The sequence below is a fragment of the Macaca thibetana genome, chromosome 1 (assembly GCF_024542745.1).
Source record: "Macaca thibetana thibetana isolate TM-01 chromosome 1, ASM2454274v1, whole genome shotgun sequence".
NCBI lineage: Eukaryota > Metazoa > Chordata > Mammalia > Primates > Cercopithecidae > Macaca > Macaca thibetana.
The window spans coordinates 124,139,150-124,157,491 of NC_065578.1; the positions used below are offsets into that span (position 1 = coordinate 124,139,150).

Here is an 18,342-nt window from a genome sequence, read left to right on the forward strand (position 1 = left end):
AAAAGATGACGATGACTCTTGGCTTCTTGGGAGAACAAATTGTAGGAGAGCAGGAGAAGCAGCATGGAGACAGATGAGAGCAATGTGACGTGGACGGTGCTGGTGGCTGTGGAGATGCAGAGACATGAGTAAGTAAATCAGCTGAATACTTTAGAGGTAGACTTAGTAGCGCTTTGCAGTTGGATTGGGGAGGAGACATGAGAGAGAGGGTGTAATCCAAGTTTTGGCTTGAGTGGGTACCTAGTGGTGCTGCTTACTAATGATGAAGACTGAGGGAGAAAAGGTAATACCAACATGGAGTTCAGGACAAAAATTAGGCTAGAAACATGTCACTGGGACTTGGTTTTCATCAGGCAGATGAGAGGATGCAATATATAGGAAGGAAACCAAGTTTATGAGGAGCAAGAAGAAGCTGACTGCTCTGTGAAATAGACTGAAAGAGGGGCCAGAGAACAAGGGTCTTATTAGAACCAGGGGCTTGGATCAGGGCTGTTCAAGTTACCAGATTTGGAGAAGAGAATGAGGCTTGGCCATGAATGGGAATTGCTTCAGTCACAAATACCTGAAGCCAAGGCTGTGAAAGGCTTTGAAATTTTAGCGGGAGAATTAAAAGACAAAGGAAACACTGAAAGTCAGAGGGCCTGGCTCTCAGGCCAGCAGAGTCCAACCCGAGGAAATAGAGACACTTTGCATTACGTTTATGCTTTCCAAAGCTTTAAAAATATGGAAAGCGAATGGGAAGTAATTATTTAGGGCTATTTTTTTCCCTAGCCATTGTCCCATCACCTTAATCTCCCTAACTGAGGATATGTTTCTAAAGGTCTGCTTTCATTCCTACAACTGAAAGGCGCCACTCTATCCCTGATATTAACATGTCAGCTCCACTCTTCTGGCTCAAGAAGTTATTTTCCTTCTCTTCCCTTTATGCTGCCATTAACATTTGAACATAACTTGATTATTTTAGAAGAAGAAACAGACAATAAAGGTAGCCACTGATGTTGCAGCAGGGGCTGCCACACCGACGTCTGGGAAGAGGCCAAGAAGGAGGCAGCTTCTCAGTCCTGTTGCCACCCTCACCCCCCAGGAGAGAAACCCGAGTCAGTGAATCACTCTGGGAGATGCCCTTTGGTCTAAAACCCACCTTCCGTCTTTCCATCCTGACTTAGAAACTGCCCTGAAGTTGAGGCAGCTCATGGGGAAATTTGTAGATATTAAATGCTGACACAGGCTTTTTCTCATCTCTGAGCACACCCACACACACAGCTCTGCGTCGTTGAGATTTCAGGCGCTGTCTACTTGGCTAGGAATACTGGCTGGATTCATCTCCTTTGTTAGGTCCCATGTCTGATCTTTACCAATCCAAGAGATACTTTTTTCTCCCAAAACAACGTCCACATACATATCTGCATAGCACTTCACATTTTGCTTCTCTTTTTAACTATTCTTAGTTTGAGGTCAATGAAGAGTAGCAGAGGTACAGGGCAGTGATCTGGGGATGAGTTGGGATTTACTGTTGTGCCTTCACAGAGCTCTGACCTGAGGCCAGATCAGAGCTGGAAGTTGAGCAAGTTTATAAGAAGGGACATATCGAGGGTGGGGTAGCAGCCTAGAAGCGTATGTGCTATGAAGTCAAAGAAGACACCTGTGTGATCCCGAGCCTTCCCTAAAGCAGCTCACAGAGAAGAATCTGGGAAGTGGAGGGACTTAGGGCTTATGTAGTCCACCCTCTACCTGAAGGACTCACTCCTAAGCCTGCTTGCTACTTCTTGGGATCTTTGCCTCAGGTCAAAGAACAGGTAAGAGAACATCATGGGCTTTGGAGTCTGACAAACTGGGTTCAACTCCTACAGCCATGCCTTACTGGCTTTGTGACTCTGGGGAAGTTAGTTAACCTTCCAAGCCTCCTTTTCCCGTCTGTAAAATTATATCCTACCTAGGCTGGGCGTGGTGGCTCATGCCTGTAATCTGAGCACTTTGGGAGGCTAAGGCAGGAGGCTTGCTTGAGCCCAGGGGTTCAAGACCAGTCTGGGCAACATAGCAAGACCCTGTCTACAAAAAACAAAACAAAACAAAACAAAACAAAAAAAGTTTTTTAAAATGAGCTGGGCGTGGTAATGCATGCTTATAGTCCTAACTACTTGGGAGGCTGAGGCAGGAGGATCCCCTGAACCAGGAGTTCGAGGCTGCAGTGAGCTATGATCTCACCATCACACTCCAGCCTGAGTGACAGAGCAAGACCCTGTCGCAAAATAAATAAGTAAAATAAATAAACTATATCCTGCCTCACAAGGTTGTTAGGAGATAAAATGAGGAAATGCACAATAAGGGCTAGGAACAGAATGACATACGGAGCAGTGGTTAGTAAATGGTGGTGTCACAACTGGCTCCTAGTATCCACACTGGCCTCTGTGCAGAAATGGAGGTCCAGATGTGAGACTGCAAGTCCTCAGCCTTCAGAGGGACAGGGCTGGATACAGAGGAGAGCCCCGGACAGGGGAGATCTCCTTGTGCCCAACTCTGCAGGACATTCCAGAATTAAGCCCCAAAGAAGGGCTAAGGGATAGGATCATGAAGCCATGAACAAGGCCTGGATGCTGCTCCGAAGCAAGGGCCTGGCCTTCCCTGATGGGATTTTCTCTCTCAAACCTCATTCTCTACCTCCCTCCCCCTTCCCAGTGTGGGCAGGGAACAATCCCCTACCCTCAACCTTCCAAGACTCTTATTTGATGCTTTTAAACTTTTTTCTTTATTTAGACAGAAAAGACCAACTCTTTAAAAGTAAAATGCAATAAATAAATAAGTTAAGCATAGAGAACTGTCTGAAACTGACTCCCCGGTCTCCCCTTACCACTCCCACCCCCACCCCATTTTCTTTTCCCTAAAACCTTCCTAAAGAAAATGATCAGGTAATAAACCCCTTTACCCCTCCCCACACCCCTCCTCCCAATATCCAATTACCCCCCAAAGCAAAGGGAGAAATTAAGAGAGAGAAAAAAATCCAAGGGCAACATTGTCTAAACTCCCAGAAAGAGAGATGGCAGCGTCCGGGCCAGGCCGGGCGGGCTGGATAACGCACGGGTGGTAGTGGTATTTACACGGAGGGAACCAGCAGAGACTGTAAACATTTTTAGGGATTCAGGGGAAGGTCTTTTCCTCGTGAAAGGAGGAGGGTCTCTGTGGCTGACTGGCAGAGAGGCAGCCCTCAGGGCTCCCCCACACTCTCCTTAGAGGGGGCCCTTGGGGGAGGCAGTGAGTTTTAGGGCTGGGAGCCCAAGAGTCAGGGATATCCTACCTCTAGCTAGAGGGTGGAGGGGAGTGAGAGCCAGCTTCCAAGAAACCCCTAATGTGGGGAAGAGGCTGGGGTGAGGGTGGGCTGGGAGTGTATGGCAGGCCCCTGCAGCTCTCCTGGGGCCTGCACAGGTACAACAGGCCCACTGGTGGGGGAGGCAAGTACAAACGCTGGGCACAGAAGGCCCGTCACAGGAGCCCAGCAGAAGGCAGATACCCCGGAACCTTCGAGCCTGTTCCTCGCTCCCTCACAAAGGCCAAAAGGGCATCTAGGAGGAAATGGGCCCTTGGAGGCAGGGAAGCATAGCACGGCCCTTCAGAGAGGCAGGGGGTGGGAGGGGCCGGTGTCTTGTGCCCCCCAGGGGCCACGAAGCAGCGTTTGCCCCAGAACCCAGTCAAGGCCCAGGGCAGGTGTGCGGAGAGGGCCGGGGCCAGTCGTGGGAGGAGGGTGTGAGGCGCCCCTTCCTCTGGTATCTCCAGACCTGTGAAGGAAGAAACATGGGTGAAGCATGGGGAAGAGCCCATGATGCGGGTCATGGGCTCTGGGGGAGGGGAGGGGGCTGGGGTGAGTGACAGCATCTAGGATGGGGCTGCCTGAGGAAGGCAGATCATCAGGCCTCAGTCCAAACGGACCCATCTGCCCCCACCCGCCAGCCATGAGAGCAGGGATAGAGGAGACAGGAGGGAGGGGGCGAACCATACAGGAAACCAGAGGATATTAGGAAGGAAATAGTCAAACAGCCCATGAGAAAAATAAAGACTGGAGGGGGAGAGAGGCAAAGAGATGACAACAGACAGGCAGGCAGAGAAATGGAGAGAGAGACAGAGAAGGGAGTGCATGTAAGAGACAGACACCTGGAAAAAAGAAAGGGAACATCCACAGAGAAGGCCAGGGCAGAGCCCAGGTCACAGCTCAGGGATGGAGTCTCATGGGGTGAGACCACCCCCGGCCCCCAGGTAGTGCTCTCATTCCTTTTTGGAAAGGAACACAGAAAGCAAGAGAGAAATGCACAAACACAGACCACAGTCACCAACCACTGTAGACCAAGCACGTCCCGCGAGCTGCCCCCGGCCCTGACCTTGGGCTTGGGGGTGCTTCCCTCCGCGGCCCCTCCCCAAATAACAAACAATCGGCTCCAAAGACAACACGCTCGTTCCATGCAACTTACAGGGGCCCGGAGCAGGGGTCCGGGGATGGGGGCTTCGGCCGACAATGGACACGGGCCCTGGGCTGGGGGGGCCCCCAGGGTAGGGGGAGTTAAGCAGCCAGGATTGGGGGGAAAGGGGAGAAACAGAAAATGTGGGTATTTTTCTTGGGTTGTGTTTTCTCAAGGGTTTGGTCCAAAGGAGATTAAACAATGTGAAAGTAACCAAGGCTTACAGCTCTGTGGCCATGAGGTTGAGGTGGTGGCCAGCAATGGGGGTGGGGGGGACCTGATAAGTAAACTTCACAGGCAGCGCATTTCAACCTCTTCCACCTAAACCAGAGCAACTCCCAAGAGGCCAGGAAATGGGCTCCCCCAGTCTGTCCTGTGCACTCTGCTGCCCTATGGGGCTGCTGCTACGTGGGAAAAATCACCTGAAGTCCAGGGCAACCAGGGCTGATGTCCTCACTTCTCAGGACAACAGAGATTCTAGGAGCCAAGGATTCTAGGGCCCTCTGGCACCCTCAGCCAACCCCTTAATCCTCCAGTCCTATTCCCCTAATTCCACTCCAACCCGAAGGAAAACCAGAAAGAGACACACACAGACATGGACACTGACCAGACAAACGAGACCGGATATTGTGGAAGGTCCAGGGAGTGGACACAGATATATACAAAGACTTGGCTCTTTCTGGGTCACAGAGTGTGTGTGTGTGAGAGAGAGAGAGAGAGAGTGACTCAGATTATTGAAAAACAGCTGAGGGAGCTGCCCCAGTCCCCTGCTTCAAGTGCTCAGGATCAAGGGTGGGGTGGGCATCCCTGAGGGTGGTGGAGGACAGGGGTGGGGGGCAGTCCAATCGAGGGCCCTGGCTGCAGTGTGTAGAGCTGGGGAGGGAGGCCACAACACAGGAGCGGGACCCACCTGGGGGCCCTCAGTAGGGCCGGTTGGCATCCTTAGGCCGCTTTAGCTGGACTTTGAGGCGCTTCATGCCGATCTGGAAGCCATTCATGGCCTGGATGGCAGCCTGGGCACTGGCCGGATTGTCGAAACTCACAAAGCCTGGGGTGAGAGGGGCATAAGGCCCGGCACAGCCCCACCTTGCTCTCCTGTGCTTAGGAGACCTCCAGCACTACCCTGTGTCTCCCAAGTGTCCGAAATGCCTAGAAAGCTGCCTGACACCTAGCAGCGTTCCGTAGGAATTTGTTGATTGATGGGTTGAATGGAGGAATCCAGTCCAGCCACTAAAATTACCACGTTCTTCCCAGCATTCTGTGCAGGGACCCCTTCCTCTGCCTGGATAACTCTGAGCCTGCCCTTTGAAAATGGCCACTTCCAGGCCCTAAATGGCTTCTGAAGCAGAGAAGAACATTCCCTTTTTCCCCTGAGGCAGCCTTTCAAAGATGTGAAGGCAGCTAAAACCGACTCCCTAAGCCTGCCTTTTGCAAACCAAACATCCCCAGACCATGAGCCTATTTCAGACCTCATGAGGCATGAATTTGGCCAGTTTTTAAGAGAAAAGCTGAAGGAAGAAGAGATGGGCCTGGGCAGCAGCTGGGTGTGGCATGTTGGGTGTGTCAAAATGGTTCTTTTGTACTCTTGGATAATCAGCATTTCAAATACTGGGTCCACTGTGACCATAAATGCCTTCAAATATATTAGACCTTGTCCTGATTTGGAATATGGCAAAAAATGTGCCATATCATATTCTTACCAAAACATTTGCTCTGATTGGTGGCCCGGTCAACAAAGACTTTGGCTGAGATGACATGGCCAAAGGGGACAAACATCTGGAGGATCTCTGAGTCAGTGAACTCCTGGGGCAGGTGGTAGATGAAGATATTGCAGCCATCAGGGCCTGGGTGGCGGCAGAGACAGAAGAAAGAGCTCAGTGACTGGGAGGCGCACGCTCCAGGAGCAAAGGTCCCAGGGAAAGCAGATCCTGGGAGGGCCCTCCAGTCCCAGTCCTCGACAGTGTGGGCCAAGCCACCCCCTCCCCACTTGCTTTCATCATGACACATGGGCAAGAGCTGGGCTCAGCATAGGGCAATAGGGAGTCCCCAAGCCCATAACGAGGGCATTCCGATCTCCCAAGGCCCCAGGCAGTACCTTCTCTTTGCTGCTGCTGCTGCTGCTGCTGCTGCTGCTGCTGCTGCTGCTGCTGCTGCTGCTGTTGAGGGGGTGGTGGGGGCTGCTGGGCGACCAGGGCTGGAGGCTGCGGGAATGCAGGCGCCACCAGGCTGTAGGCTGCTGGGTAGGCTGCTGGGGTGGGGAGGACAGAGAGGCTGATGGGGCTTCCCTGGCTTCTTAAGCCCTCCCAGCCAACCCTGTCTCCCTTCCCCTAGCCCAGGCCAGTGGCAGCTGCAGGGCTGAGAGGTTGTCAGGGAAGGAGCTGCCTCAGACCCCTGGGTGTGCTGCCCTTAAAGACCCCTCCCCACAGTTGGGCTTGTCAGTAAAGCCTGAAGAGGGTGATTGGCAGGGAGCCAAGAAGCCCAGACCCAGTTACTGGGCCTCTTTTCCTCCTGCTGCCCCTCCCACCTGAGCAGGGGCCCGGGCTAGGGCGCCTCACCTGTGTAGTGCTGCATCCCCGCGTAGGCCTGCTGCAGGGGGTCCACGGGAGCTGCGGGGCTCTGGGCTGGGGAGAGCAGCACAGACCATGAGCGTGGACGTGGCATGCAGTGGGAGCCCCCAGTGCCTCTCTGGGCCTCTGGGCCGAGGCCAGGCAGGTGGGGAGCAGAGCTTCTCTGGGCATGGGGTGTGAAGTGAGAAGATGGAAATGCACAAAGCAGTGGGAAGAGGGGAAAGAGCCCAGCATTAGGAAGACTTGGGTCTGACTGTCTTGCAACCCTGGACAGGTCGCTTCACTGCTCTACACCTCAGCTTCTTGGCCGAGCCCAACAGGAAGGATCATCCCCGCCCAGGATGGCAGGGCAGGAGGAAGCACCTGTAACCCCCAAAGCTGGAAGGGAAGGTGTGTCCTGCCTCCCTAATGGGAGTGGTGGCTTAGATGGTTGCTGGGATGGGGTGGGCAGGCAGAGAGTCCCACCTGGGTAGGGGTGAACCCCGTTGGGATACAGAGCATCAGGGGCGGGCTGCCCAGTGGGCTGAGTGGGCACCGGGCTGTAGCCGTTGACGCCCAGGGCAGCCGGAATGGCAGAGACAGGCGTGGCAGCGATGGCAGGAGGGGTGCTGGTTCCTGGGGAGGAGAAAGCGACAGGGACAGAGCAGAGGAGCAGACACACACACACACACATGCAGAGAACCAGTCAGGAAGTCTGCGGGCGGAGGGGAGGAAGTAGGCCACTCTGACCCCTGAGTCCCTCCTAGACCCCGAGGCTTCCCTGAGCAATGCCCTGTGCCTCTCCCTACCCCTACCACGCTTAGCTCCCTTGCCCAGCCTTGCCCAGGCCATACCTGAGGATGGGGTGATGGGGGTGGCGATGAGGCCATTGGCATTGATGGCAGCCATGTGCTGCATCTGCACAGCAGCCATGGTGGCCATGGGGCTGAGGTAGGCACTGTGAGCCGCTACCAGGGCCGCCTGCTGCTGCATCAGCTGGGGGGAGGGGAGAGGAGAGTGGGGCAGGCCTCCTGTGCCCCAGCCTGGCTCCCTCCCAGCCCTGGGTCTTGGCATCAGAAGGGTGGGGGCAAGATACTGGGGGTCAGGAGGGCTGGCCCGGCATTGGGGGCAGTGCTCACGGCCTGGGTGTAGGCGCTGTAGGCTCCGAACTGGAGGGCGATGGGGCTGAACATGCCCAGCTGGGTGGCCACCTGCTGCATGCGGCGGAGACCCCGCTCCTTCTCAGTGTCAGCAAACTTCACCACCAGGCTGGACGAGGCACCCTGGGCACGGGCCCGCACACAGGTCAGAGGTGCAGGGTCAGGGTCTCTCCTCCCCAGAGCCCTCAGGACCTGGTCTCCATTCCACCCCCATGGCATGGCCTGGCCTCTCTGAGAGGGCGGCCACCATTTTGCATATGACAGATGGGGAGATTTTAATCCCACCCTCTCCCTGTGCTAGGATGTGCTAGAAGCTAGAAGAAAAATTGAGGAATGTGAAGGCATGTGCTTGGAAAGTAAAAGACCTACTAGAATGGAGAGGGCATCATTGGCTTCTCTGTGAGGACTCTGAACTGGAAATCATCCCCACCCCGGGTTGCCACAGCAAATGTTTAATCTCAGGCTAGTCTTCCCTTGTAGCTGCCCTGCGTGCCTTACCACGACTTCTGCCCCCACACCCCAGTCCTCATGGTGTGCCTCAAATCTTAATACTAGTCTGAGCTGAATAAAAGCCAAATTAGAGCATCTGCAAGGACGATGGTAGAATCCTAGAATCTCAAAGCTGGAAGGGGCATAGGGTCATTGGACACAGTTCTCTACCCAATGCTGTGTCCCCTCCGCCAAGTCCCCGTGAGTTATGCTGCAGAGCTGTGAGTTATGGGAAGTGCACAGCCTTCTGAGTCAGCCAGTTCCAGTTTAGAGGTGGGTTCTAGGGTGGTCACTGACCTAACGCTGCTGTGCAGGGGCAGGGAAAGGGGGTGTACGTGGGGCCTCTAAGAAAGTGTCCTGGTGCCCCAGCAAATGAGGGTAGGGGGATATGGGAAGGCTGGAGAAGAGATGGGGGTGAAGGGAGGGCTGGGGAATGGAGGGGGAAGGAGAGGGACATGAGGGAAATTTGGCTGAAGATGGATGGGGAGTAGGGGAGGAGTGGGGAGGTGGGGAAATGCCATTTGAAATGTGAGGGTGTCCCTAAGCTGTTTGGTTCTTCTGCCAGAACATTCTTTTCCAATAAATTCAAATAGCCCATCCTGAGTGGACTGCTTATCTGGGCCAGGGCCTGGCGGGTGGGCAGGGTGGGAAGGAGAGGCCCAGGGGCAGGGGAGTGGGGCTCACTGGCAGGGTCCGGCTGCTGTGAAGGGTGTTGATGGCTGCCTGGGCCTCGGCGTGGGTCTGGAACTTCACGAAGGCGCAACCTGGAGAGGTTGAGATGGAAGAGGAGAGGGGTGAGCACCCATCCCCATGGGACTCCGCAGTGGAACCCGATGCCTAGGGAGCCATGGGGGTGGAATGGGAAGGGGAAGGGCCCGGTGGGGAAGGGGCAGTGGGTGGGCTACCTTTGCTAGTGCCATCTGGCCCCCGGAGCACAGTGCACTCGTCGATGGTGCCGAAGGGCTCAAACATCTTCCGGACATCCTCATCTGTCTGCTGCTTCCCTAGCATCCCCACAAACAGCTTCCGGTCTTCTGGGTGATAGGGCACAGGAGGAGGGCATGTTCAGGGCCTCCTTGCTGCCTTCCCAGCCCTTCTCCTTCCACCCTTCCCTAGAGCTCCTAACACTACTTCCGCTACCCTAGGGGCCAGTGGCTGTGGGGGCTGATGGTTAGGGAATGGGGTACATTGCAGAGGTTGCTCATCCCAGCTCTGAGGGACTCGCACTCTGCCCTGGGCCTCCGTTTTGCCATCTGTACCCCCCCAGATCTCGCCCCCTCTGGCCACACTGACTCCGGTCTCACCACAGCTGGGAACTCTTCAGAATCGTCGGGCTTTCTCCCTCAAGAAAGGCTACCCCTCGACAACTCCAGGCCCTGGGCCTGAGGGTGGGAGGAGAGGGACAGAGTCCAAAGGCACAGAACCTACCTCCTCGGCTCTCGCTGTCGGCTGGCTTGACCTGGATCGGCCTGTTCATCTGAAGGAGAGAAGAGAAGGCAGCTGCTGGGGACCTCCTCTGAACACCCAAGAGCCCTCCCAGGCCGGGCCCTGCAGAGAGACTAGAGGGGCAAGCCCCAGGCCCTCTAAGTTTCTGATAGGAAGGAAGGGACAGGGCCTAATATTGTTCAGGATGAAGGCCGGAGGGGATCAGAGGCACGGAGAGAGAGGATGTAGAGGGAGATGCTCATGGGCACAGCTCCAGGCTCAGGTTGGGCTCCCAATGACTTGGCCAGGGATGGGTGCTGCTGTCCTGAGTGGGAGAAGGGGGCCTGTGCATAGGACCCAGGGACTGAGAGAGAGCCCAACCAAGGGGTTATTTAATAAGAATTGCCTCAATTCTACAAAGTGGGCGCAACAGAGGCCACTCTGTGAAGAAGCCCCAAGGAGGACTCCAGACGGAGGGAGACCTCACAGAGGCCCAGACTTCCTTCTGACCTCTAGAGTTGTGTCTGCCTCTCTTTCTGCCCCCCTATACCCCTTGACCCCAGGGGGAAGGCACTTGGGCAGCACAAAGGGAGCAGATGCCCAGTCTCCGTGGCAACGGGAGAATGCGCACCATGGCAACCGCCCACTCAGCCTGATTTATCCGTCCCCGTCGCCCTGGCGACCGTGGTGACGTCATCACTTCTGCTGCTCCACACACCCAGAGAAGGAGTGGGGTGGGGGGTGGTAACAGGGTATGCTGGGGGTGGAGGATTTGGTGGGGGCTGGGAGGTGGGGGAGGGGCCCAGAAAACCTTCCTGATTCTGGAGGGAGGCTTGCAGAGCAGGCCCTGCAGGGGCCATCCCATCCCTTCTCCTGCCTCCCTCCTCCAGAGCAAATCCTTGGTGCCTGGAGGGCTCTAAAGGAGGAGTTGCTGTCCCGTGCTCCTTCGCAATTTACCCTGTGCACGGAAGTCCTCCAGAGCTCTAACCTCTCCCAGACCCCTGCAGTATCTCCCTTTGTTCAGTCTTCAGTGGAAATGGAGAAATTCCTAGTTCCACTCTCCATGTTCTTGTCTGGTGAGAGGACTTGGAAATTACTCCTGCAGGTTGATTTTCTTAACCAGGGTGGGGAGTATTATAGGAACTGGAGAAAGAGGAGAAGGACTTAGTATTTCGTGTCTGAAAATATTTTGCTCTTGAGGACTCTGACAGCTGGAACCACACCTGGTTGCCCCACTCATCTGATGGTGGGGCAGTAGTTCCAGTGACCAAAAAAATTAAACCATCCATTTACATTCTGAGGGTGAGGCTAGAGGTACCCTCAGGAAAGGCACTGGACTGGGAGTCAGGAGACCTGGATTTAAGGACTAGCCCTGCCCTGCCACTTACTAGCTGGGCGGCCTTGGACAAGCCACTTGTCCCCTCTGGGCCTCAACTTCCTTATCTGTAAAACAAGGGAGTGGGCCAGGCGATGTCTAGTCAGGTTCCGGTCAGCTCCAGGGCTCCAGCATGTGGAGATCCTGTATGTGGCATCACTTAGCGCCAAGAAGTACAGAAGTCACAGTTGCCCCTGCCCCTTCTCACCCTGGATCCTCACCCAGGTGTCCATCATGCCAGTCAGTCTGGCCGACTCCACCAGTTAGGTATTCCCGGCCTCGGACCAAATGTAAGCCCCACTTCAACTGATACTCCTATCCCAGAGCCCCACGCCCACCCCCCAAATCTCTGGATCTGAGAGCAGCTGGTGGGGAGGGAGGGTAACAGTCACACAAATCCTCCAGCCAATCTGCCCCCAGCTTTATCGCCCGCCAATCTGGGATTATCCCATCCGAAGCTCAATCTCCTTAGGTGTGTGTGTGCGCGCGAGTGCGCATGTGCAGGCAAAGCACAGTGGGTCAGATGCTCGGGGTGCACGGGCTTTCACCTCCTTCTCTGCTGTGCTCTAGCCAAAGCACTCAGGAAATTCCCTCACAGGCACCGCTGCAGCCAGGCACCCACCCCTATGCCCACCTCACAAGAAGTAGAATCAGAACCAGGGTTGGGGGATTCTTACGCTTGGCACTAGCCCCTTCCCAGCACGCCTGGGGATTTGCTGTTCTAGATGGAGACGGGAACCTGGGACCCAGAGAGAAAGGATGCAGTTCCCTCCTGGCATAGGCTCCTAGGCACAAAAATAGCATCTCGAGAAATACCCATGGCTGATGTGGATTCGCACAAAGAGACACACAAGTGTACAAACCACAGCAAGGACCGTGCTTACGGTAGGCTCCCCCTACACGGTCACAGACAGGGCCCTTGGCGCCCCAGTGTCCCCTTCCCAGCCTCCTTCTTCGTGGCCTGGCACTTCCTGTGGGGAGCTCAGGCTTTGTTAGCTCAGCTCGGGCACACCTGCCCCCTCCCCTGAGTCCAGCTGTGCCCTGTTTACCTGGCAACCAGGCACGGTGCCTCTCCTCCCTAGTTACTACCCACCAGGTGACAGGCCCTCCCTCGGGCCTCCCAAAGAAGAAGGGGCTATTTATACCCCAACCCAGTATCGTGGAGCCCCTCCACCATGGTCACTTTTAAGGCCCTCATCCTCGCCAATAGCAAAAATTCCACTTTCAAGAAGACCTCACAGTTCTCACAAAATCTAATTCTTTTGAGGGTACAGCCTGGGGTCCTGCCACTCCTGGCTCCACACTTGTTCCCGGAGTCCCAGACCACTCACGGGTTCTCTCTGTGGGGCCAGAATCCACCTTCCTGACTGCAGGCCGACAGGGAAGGCCTGTGTTCCCCAAGTGGGATTTTGGTTCAGGGTGAAGGGGGAAGAGCTGGACAGAGGGCAACCCCCACTCTACCGCCTCCAGGAGGCCACACCCTGCTCACAGGACAAATGCAGGGACCTGTGGCAGAGCCACTCCTGGGAACTCTTAGGGCAGAGAAGAGGAAATGGGGCTCAGTAGCTATAGGCCCAGCCCCCATTCTTTCTCTTTCTCTCTGCAGCCCAAAATATCACCCTAGTATGGTAGCACCTTCTAGATTTTGGGGGTGACAGAGATGGGGAGCAAGGAGAGGGGGCTAAATGTCTCCCATTAAAAAAAAAACCTGCAGTAGGAAGGCATGGAGATTAAACAGTAGGAAGAACACAGTTATGCAGGAGCTGACACAATGCACACACACGCGTGTGCATGCATACACACGTGCAAACACACACTGAGGGGAGAATGCAGGTGAAAGGAGAAGACTTGAGGAAGACAAAGGGTCACAGACGTCTGCTCCCCACAGCTGCCCTGGATCTGCTCCTTCACACCCTTTGGATGAGGGTCTGCCTTGGAGGATGGAACCCTCATTTCCTACTGGAAGCTCTGTCAGATCCCTCTGGATTCTGTCCCCTGGGGCAAGGACTAAGGTGGAGAATTCAACCTGGGAGCTCTGGAGCAGGGCTAGACAATCATTAACCAGGCGCCCTTCTTCCTCACCCCCATCCGGGCCTGGACTTCCTCAAGAAGGGCAGGTGGCGCCTCTCCACACCCAGGATGGAGCTCTGCCTGAGCTGCCAGGCAGCTGGAGGGGCACAGACCCAGACACCCACAACTGGTACACATCACCCTTGGGGCTCATGCCCATCCCCAGGCTGTCTCTCATCCATGTTTTCACTCCAATCCTCTTTATCTACCTTTTGCTCTGACCCCCTCTCATTTCTGCAGGGGCTCCGAGATAGGGAGACAACAGAAAAAGACAAATGGTGATGGAGATGAAAACTGTTGATTTGTGAGGGGCCTCCACAGAGAAAAGCGGGGAAGGCAAGTTGGGACTGGATGGGGACCAGGTTTGCCAGGGATACGTGTGCCCAAACCCCGCACATCTGGCCTGTCAGGAGCTCACATGCCTGTATGCACAAACACACACACTCGCCTTGGGTCCTGTAGCTCACACACGTGCATGACCCTTAACTCCGGCTGCGACGGGCAATGGCTATTCTTGCCACCAACTGGGATGAGATCGTTGGTGGGGGTGGGGTTTTTGGTGGATTTGCCGAAGTTGGCTTTGCTTTCCTAGCAGTGCTCAAAGGTTGAGGCCACGGAAGGGCTGGGTCATGGACCTCTGCAAGGTTTGAAGTTGGGGGTGGTTGCAGCAGTTCTAATTTTCCCAGGTCTCCACCTGCCCTTTCCCCATCTGTTTTTTCTATTTCCCTCTTAGGAAGAGATGGGTGAGCAGCAGCAGTCTCCACTTCCCATGTTGGAGAAGCAGTAGAGGCCAGGACAGATGTGTCTCTGGCACCCAGACCCTGCTGAGCAAATGTTTGCTGAAGGTGGGGATGGAGTTAGGTCTCAGGAAGGCACTTGCTGGGATTCACAGTCTGGAAGAAGGCAGAGCAGACAGATAGCAAAGGGAGTGGGGGCATCCTTTCCCCCCAGCTTCCATGACCGGGGAAGGGGGACAGTCCAAGGTTCTTTCTTCCTGCCCTCAGTTGCCAGCCCAGGCTTGGAACAATAAGCAAGGCTGGCTGGGAAGAAGAAGACACAAAGAGATAGGACCTTGCAGGAGAGGGGCCACCTCCGTGGCCACCCCTGCCTCCCTGGGCATACTTGGTGGCATCAGGCCTGATCATCTACAATGTCTGTCCCTGCCCTTGCCTGCTACTCTCAGGCCTACCTCCAGCCCAGACCTGCCTGGGCCTGCCCAGGCCCTGCTTTACCCTAATGCTCTGTGGCTTTGTTCCTGGGACTCTTCCTGGTAGACAGAAAGGAGAAGGGAGCTCAAGAACCAGCACCGAGATGCCAATCCAGCCGGCACCAGCTGCCTGTTCTCAGGTCACAGGCACTCCTCCCTCATCTCACAGCCAGCCAGTCTGCCCTTCCAGAGTGACAAAAGAGTGCCTGGGTGCCTCCTGCTCACCCTGATCCACACTTGGTGTCCAGAGACTTTTCCCCACACCTTCCAACCAGCGGGTCCTCCCTCTAGTGTTGCCCCATGGGCAGCTTGGGAAGTGGGGAAGGGGCTGCATCTGCTCCTGGTAAAAGTCATGTTTGCTCCACTAATCGCTGCTTTCCTTCTCTCTGGGTAACAAGAAATGCATGCATCTGTAGCAAGAAAGATGGATGCTAGAGAGAGAGAGAGGGACTTCCTGGTGATGAGAGCAGGTGGAAAATATGCTCAGTGTCAGGAGGGTGGTGAGCCTCCTGCCATTTCTATGGCCCTTCTCAGCCCCCTGGCCCTGCAAAGGGCAGGACTCACCCCTGGAAGTGTCTTCTGTTCGTGTAGGGCGCTCTGGGCCTTCAGGGCTGAATCCCGGGCACAGTATGTCAGGAAGGCACATCCTGAGGAGGGGCAGGGGCAGAGAAACACGGCAGGGGGCGGTGAGTCCCCCATCTCCCCTCTCTGAAAGGCTCCCTTCCAAAGACTGACGACTGAGAAGCTTTCCCTTCTTGTCATCTTCTGCCTGCTGGGGTGGGGAGGTGTCTCCAAGGGGTAGACACTCTGCCCCAGAAGTGGGGCAGACACCCGGAGGCCTAAATACTGGTGGTGATGGAAGAGGGAGGACACTTGGGCTGTCAGGAGATGGGCTTTGTGTAAGGAGAGGAGAAGGACCATGTGACTGCCAGACAAGTTGGAGTAGTGTGGCTTTCTCTCCTGCTGAGCTGTTCTCCTTTCCCCTCTCCCTCACCTCCACCTCCCTCCATCTTGGTCACCATCATCCCTCTCTTCTCCCATTTTCCCTATTTCCTCATCTCTCCCCAACTCCACCATAGGCAGGTGGAGGGTGGAGAGTGAAATAGAGAAGGGAAGGGAAGAGCAGTTAGCCGGAAGTGCCTCTTCCCTGTGCCAGGTGGAGGGGGAGCTAGTGTGGCCCCTGGGATCTCCAGTGCGTGGAGCTCTCCAAGTGCTGACCCCGACCGCCCTGTCTAGCCGCACAGCCCTTGGATAGGCCTGAGGAGCACCCTCCCTTCTCCCTCACTCTCTTAACTTTCTAAGCCTCCCACACTTTCCAGATCTTTACCAATCTCCAGCCTTCATGCCCTGCTTCCTAGTCCCTCTTTAGTCCTGGAGCTGCCTTGCCCAGTCCAGCTCCACGCTTTCCACATTAAGCACCTGACCCTGTGTCCTGACCCCCATTCCAATATTATCTGAGGCTGCTCAGATTCTCAGTCTTGCTACACACACACACACACACACAAAACACACACACACACACACACACACACACCCCTACCCAGCTGCTTATCTCCCAAACCAGCTCTCTTGTCCCTCCATTCTTTCTTGAGTTCATCCCATGTGACATCAACACCCCCATATGTCTGGGATCCACATCTTTGCGCCCTCTTGACAACTCTTTGCCCAAAAGAGGCCCTCCTTAGTCCTTCACCTGGGTTTCCTGATCACTAGCTGAGTTCTTTTTATGCTCCTCCATCCACTTTCCCCAGCCCTGAACTCCTCTCCTTCCACATCAGCCCTTCCCAGCCGCTCCACCCCTCCAGCCTGGCTTAACTACCCCCAGCCTCCCAGCCCACCCCGAAGCCTCTTCAGCCTGCCCGACCCCTCACCCTTGTGCAGCCCGGTGTACTTGTCCTTGATGACAGTCAGCTCGAAGATCCGACCAAACTGTTCGAAGATGGGCTTCAGGTCCTTCTCCTCCAGATGCCTCGGGATCTGCCCCACAAACAGCTTGATGGCATCCGGCTCCTTCATCGAGGCGGCCCAGGAGGAGGGCCGAGGGAGCAGGGAGAGACCCAAAGGCCAAGGGGAGCTGCCCAGCAAGGAGATAAGTGGTGGGGCCCGGGGGCCCAGCCGGGGCTGGCTTTCCCTTTGGCCCCCAACCACGCTGCTGAGCAGAGGGGCGGCTCTTCACACAAAGGAGGCCCAGGGAGTTGAGGGCTAGGGGTCAGGGGTCTAGGCAGACGCTGTCATGCCACCAGGGGGCATCGCCCAAACAAACGATCTCCCTCCCAGAGATCTGGCAAATGTCCCAGGATGGGGGTGAGTGTGGCCAAGACCTGGAGGAGAGGTGGTAGCTGGGGCGCTGGGGCTTAGAGGGCTGGGAACTGGGAGTTGAGATGAGAGCTGGAGGCGGGGAAAGGGCCTGAGGAGGGTGATAGGGAGGAGACTGAGGGGTTAAGGGGCCTGCTATGGTTGCCAGCAGCGTCAGTGAGGGGGGCCCACTCCTGATGTGGGGCAGGTGAATGTCTCGTTGGCTTCCCTGGGAGGACACCTCCCCTGTGACGGATCCTTCTGCTGGGTCCGAAGATCCCTGATGCCAGATGCTTGATCTCTGATGGCGGCAGGGCTTCAGGGGTCCCTTTTGCCCTGCCGCCCCCCTTCAGGTCCTCCCCTCAGCCCCCCTCCCACCCCCACCCCAGTCCCCGGGCCTGGGCTGCTGCCGGCTGCTCCCGCCGCTGGGGCTGCCTGCTTTCCCGGTCACCTGGGTCCCGGAGCTCTGCTCTCCGGCCGCGCTCTCCTCAACAAAAACCTCCCCCCTCCACACCCCCCTCCCCACTCCCACCTCCTTTCCCCTGACATCAGTGATGTCAGTCTCAGGGGTCGAATACAAATTCTCTACCCTGGAGAGGGACGCACAATCCAAGCAAGAGCCACGCCCTCTTTCTATCTCCATCCTCCCTGACTCCTTTCCCGCCCCCAGAAGAGCAGCTGGTCCTGTTGATAATAACCCTTCCCCCATCTTACTCCCCAGTCAGTAGTTGGGCAAAGCACTAAGATGGAGAATTTACAGAGGAACCCTAAAATGGGGTCCATTGTTCCGGGGGCTGGAGCTGTCCCCGGTGCTGGAAGACTCAGGAGATGGGGGTTTGGGGGGGGGAAGAGGGGAGCCCGGCATCTGGGGAGCCCCGAGAGTAGAGAGTCAAGGAAAGAAATCAGGGGAAAGAAGATGAGATAGGACGGTTGGACAGGCTGAACGGGAAGGAGGTGTAGATGGAGAGGGAAGCAGGTCGCAGAGTCTGGGGGAAAAAGAAAAAATGCAGAGAGGAAAAATGGAAAGGGACGTGGGGAAGGCGAGAGCAGGATGAGATGAATGCAGAAAGAGAACTGTATATTTTCCAGAAAAGGAACCAAGAAAAACGATAGCTTTCTGGCATTTGCCGACGCCCCCTTCTCTCCCTCTGGGGGGTTTGTGAGTATAAGTGCGTGGGCAGGGAGGCCGCGGAGGAGGCGCGGCGGGCGCTCTCACTTGTAAGCTCCTTGAAGACCAGGACATCGTTTAATTCAGCATCTTACTGTTCATAGTGTCTAGCACCCTGTCTTGCTCATGCGTAGCAGGAGCTTAACAAACACTTCATGCAAA

At 55.7% G+C, this 18,342-nt stretch overlaps 1 protein-coding gene across 7 annotated transcripts; it reads right to left on the reverse strand.

Moving 5' to 3' along the window:
• Positions 1–2,727: 2,727 nt before the first annotated feature.
• CELF3 (CUGBP Elav-like family member 3) lies at positions 2,728–17,564 on the reverse strand. 7 transcript variants are annotated; one of them, XM_050750518.1, is made up of 14 exons: positions 17,464–17,564; positions 16,589–16,694; positions 15,282–15,364; positions 10,069–10,117; positions 9,546–9,671; positions 9,325–9,404; positions 8,131–8,274; positions 7,846–7,987; positions 7,478–7,627; positions 7,001–7,066; positions 6,541–6,693; positions 6,146–6,289; positions 5,356–5,493; positions 2,728–3,770 (listed from the first exon to the last, which is right to left on the reverse strand). In XM_050750518.1, exons 4-13 carry the CDS (start codon positions 10,115–10,117, stop codon positions 5,366–5,368), a joined length of 1,182 nt encoding a protein of 393 aa, XP_050606475.1. In that variant the 5' UTR covers positions 15,282–15,364; positions 16,589–16,694; positions 17,464–17,564; the 3' UTR covers positions 2,728–3,770; positions 5,356–5,365. The 7 variants fall into 7 exon arrangements, with proteins under 7 accessions (XP_050606475.1, XP_050606442.1, XP_050606447.1 ...); XM_050750485.1 differs by having other exon boundaries at positions 16,589–16,791; positions 17,464–17,526; XM_050750490.1 differs by having other exon boundaries at positions 6,541–6,690; positions 9,546–9,674; positions 16,589–16,791; positions 17,464–17,526.
• Between the last annotated feature and the right edge of the window lie 778 nt (positions 17,565–18,342).

Excerpts from the sequence above, each read along its gene's own strand:
- CELF3 (XM_050750477.1), bottom strand. The coding sequence starts at position 16,733 with ATGAAGGAGCCGGATGCCATCAAGCTGTTTGTGGGGCAGATCCCGAGG. Across the intron at positions 9,675-10,068 it reads CGACAGCGAGAGCCGAGGAG|AAGACCGGAAGCTGTTTGTG; the intron begins GTAGGTTCTGTG and ends CCTATCACCCAG. Across the intron at positions 7,067-7,477 it reads CGGGGTTCACCCCTACCCAG|CCCAGAGCCCCGCAGCTCCC; the intron begins GTGGGACTCTCT and ends TGCTCTCCCCAG.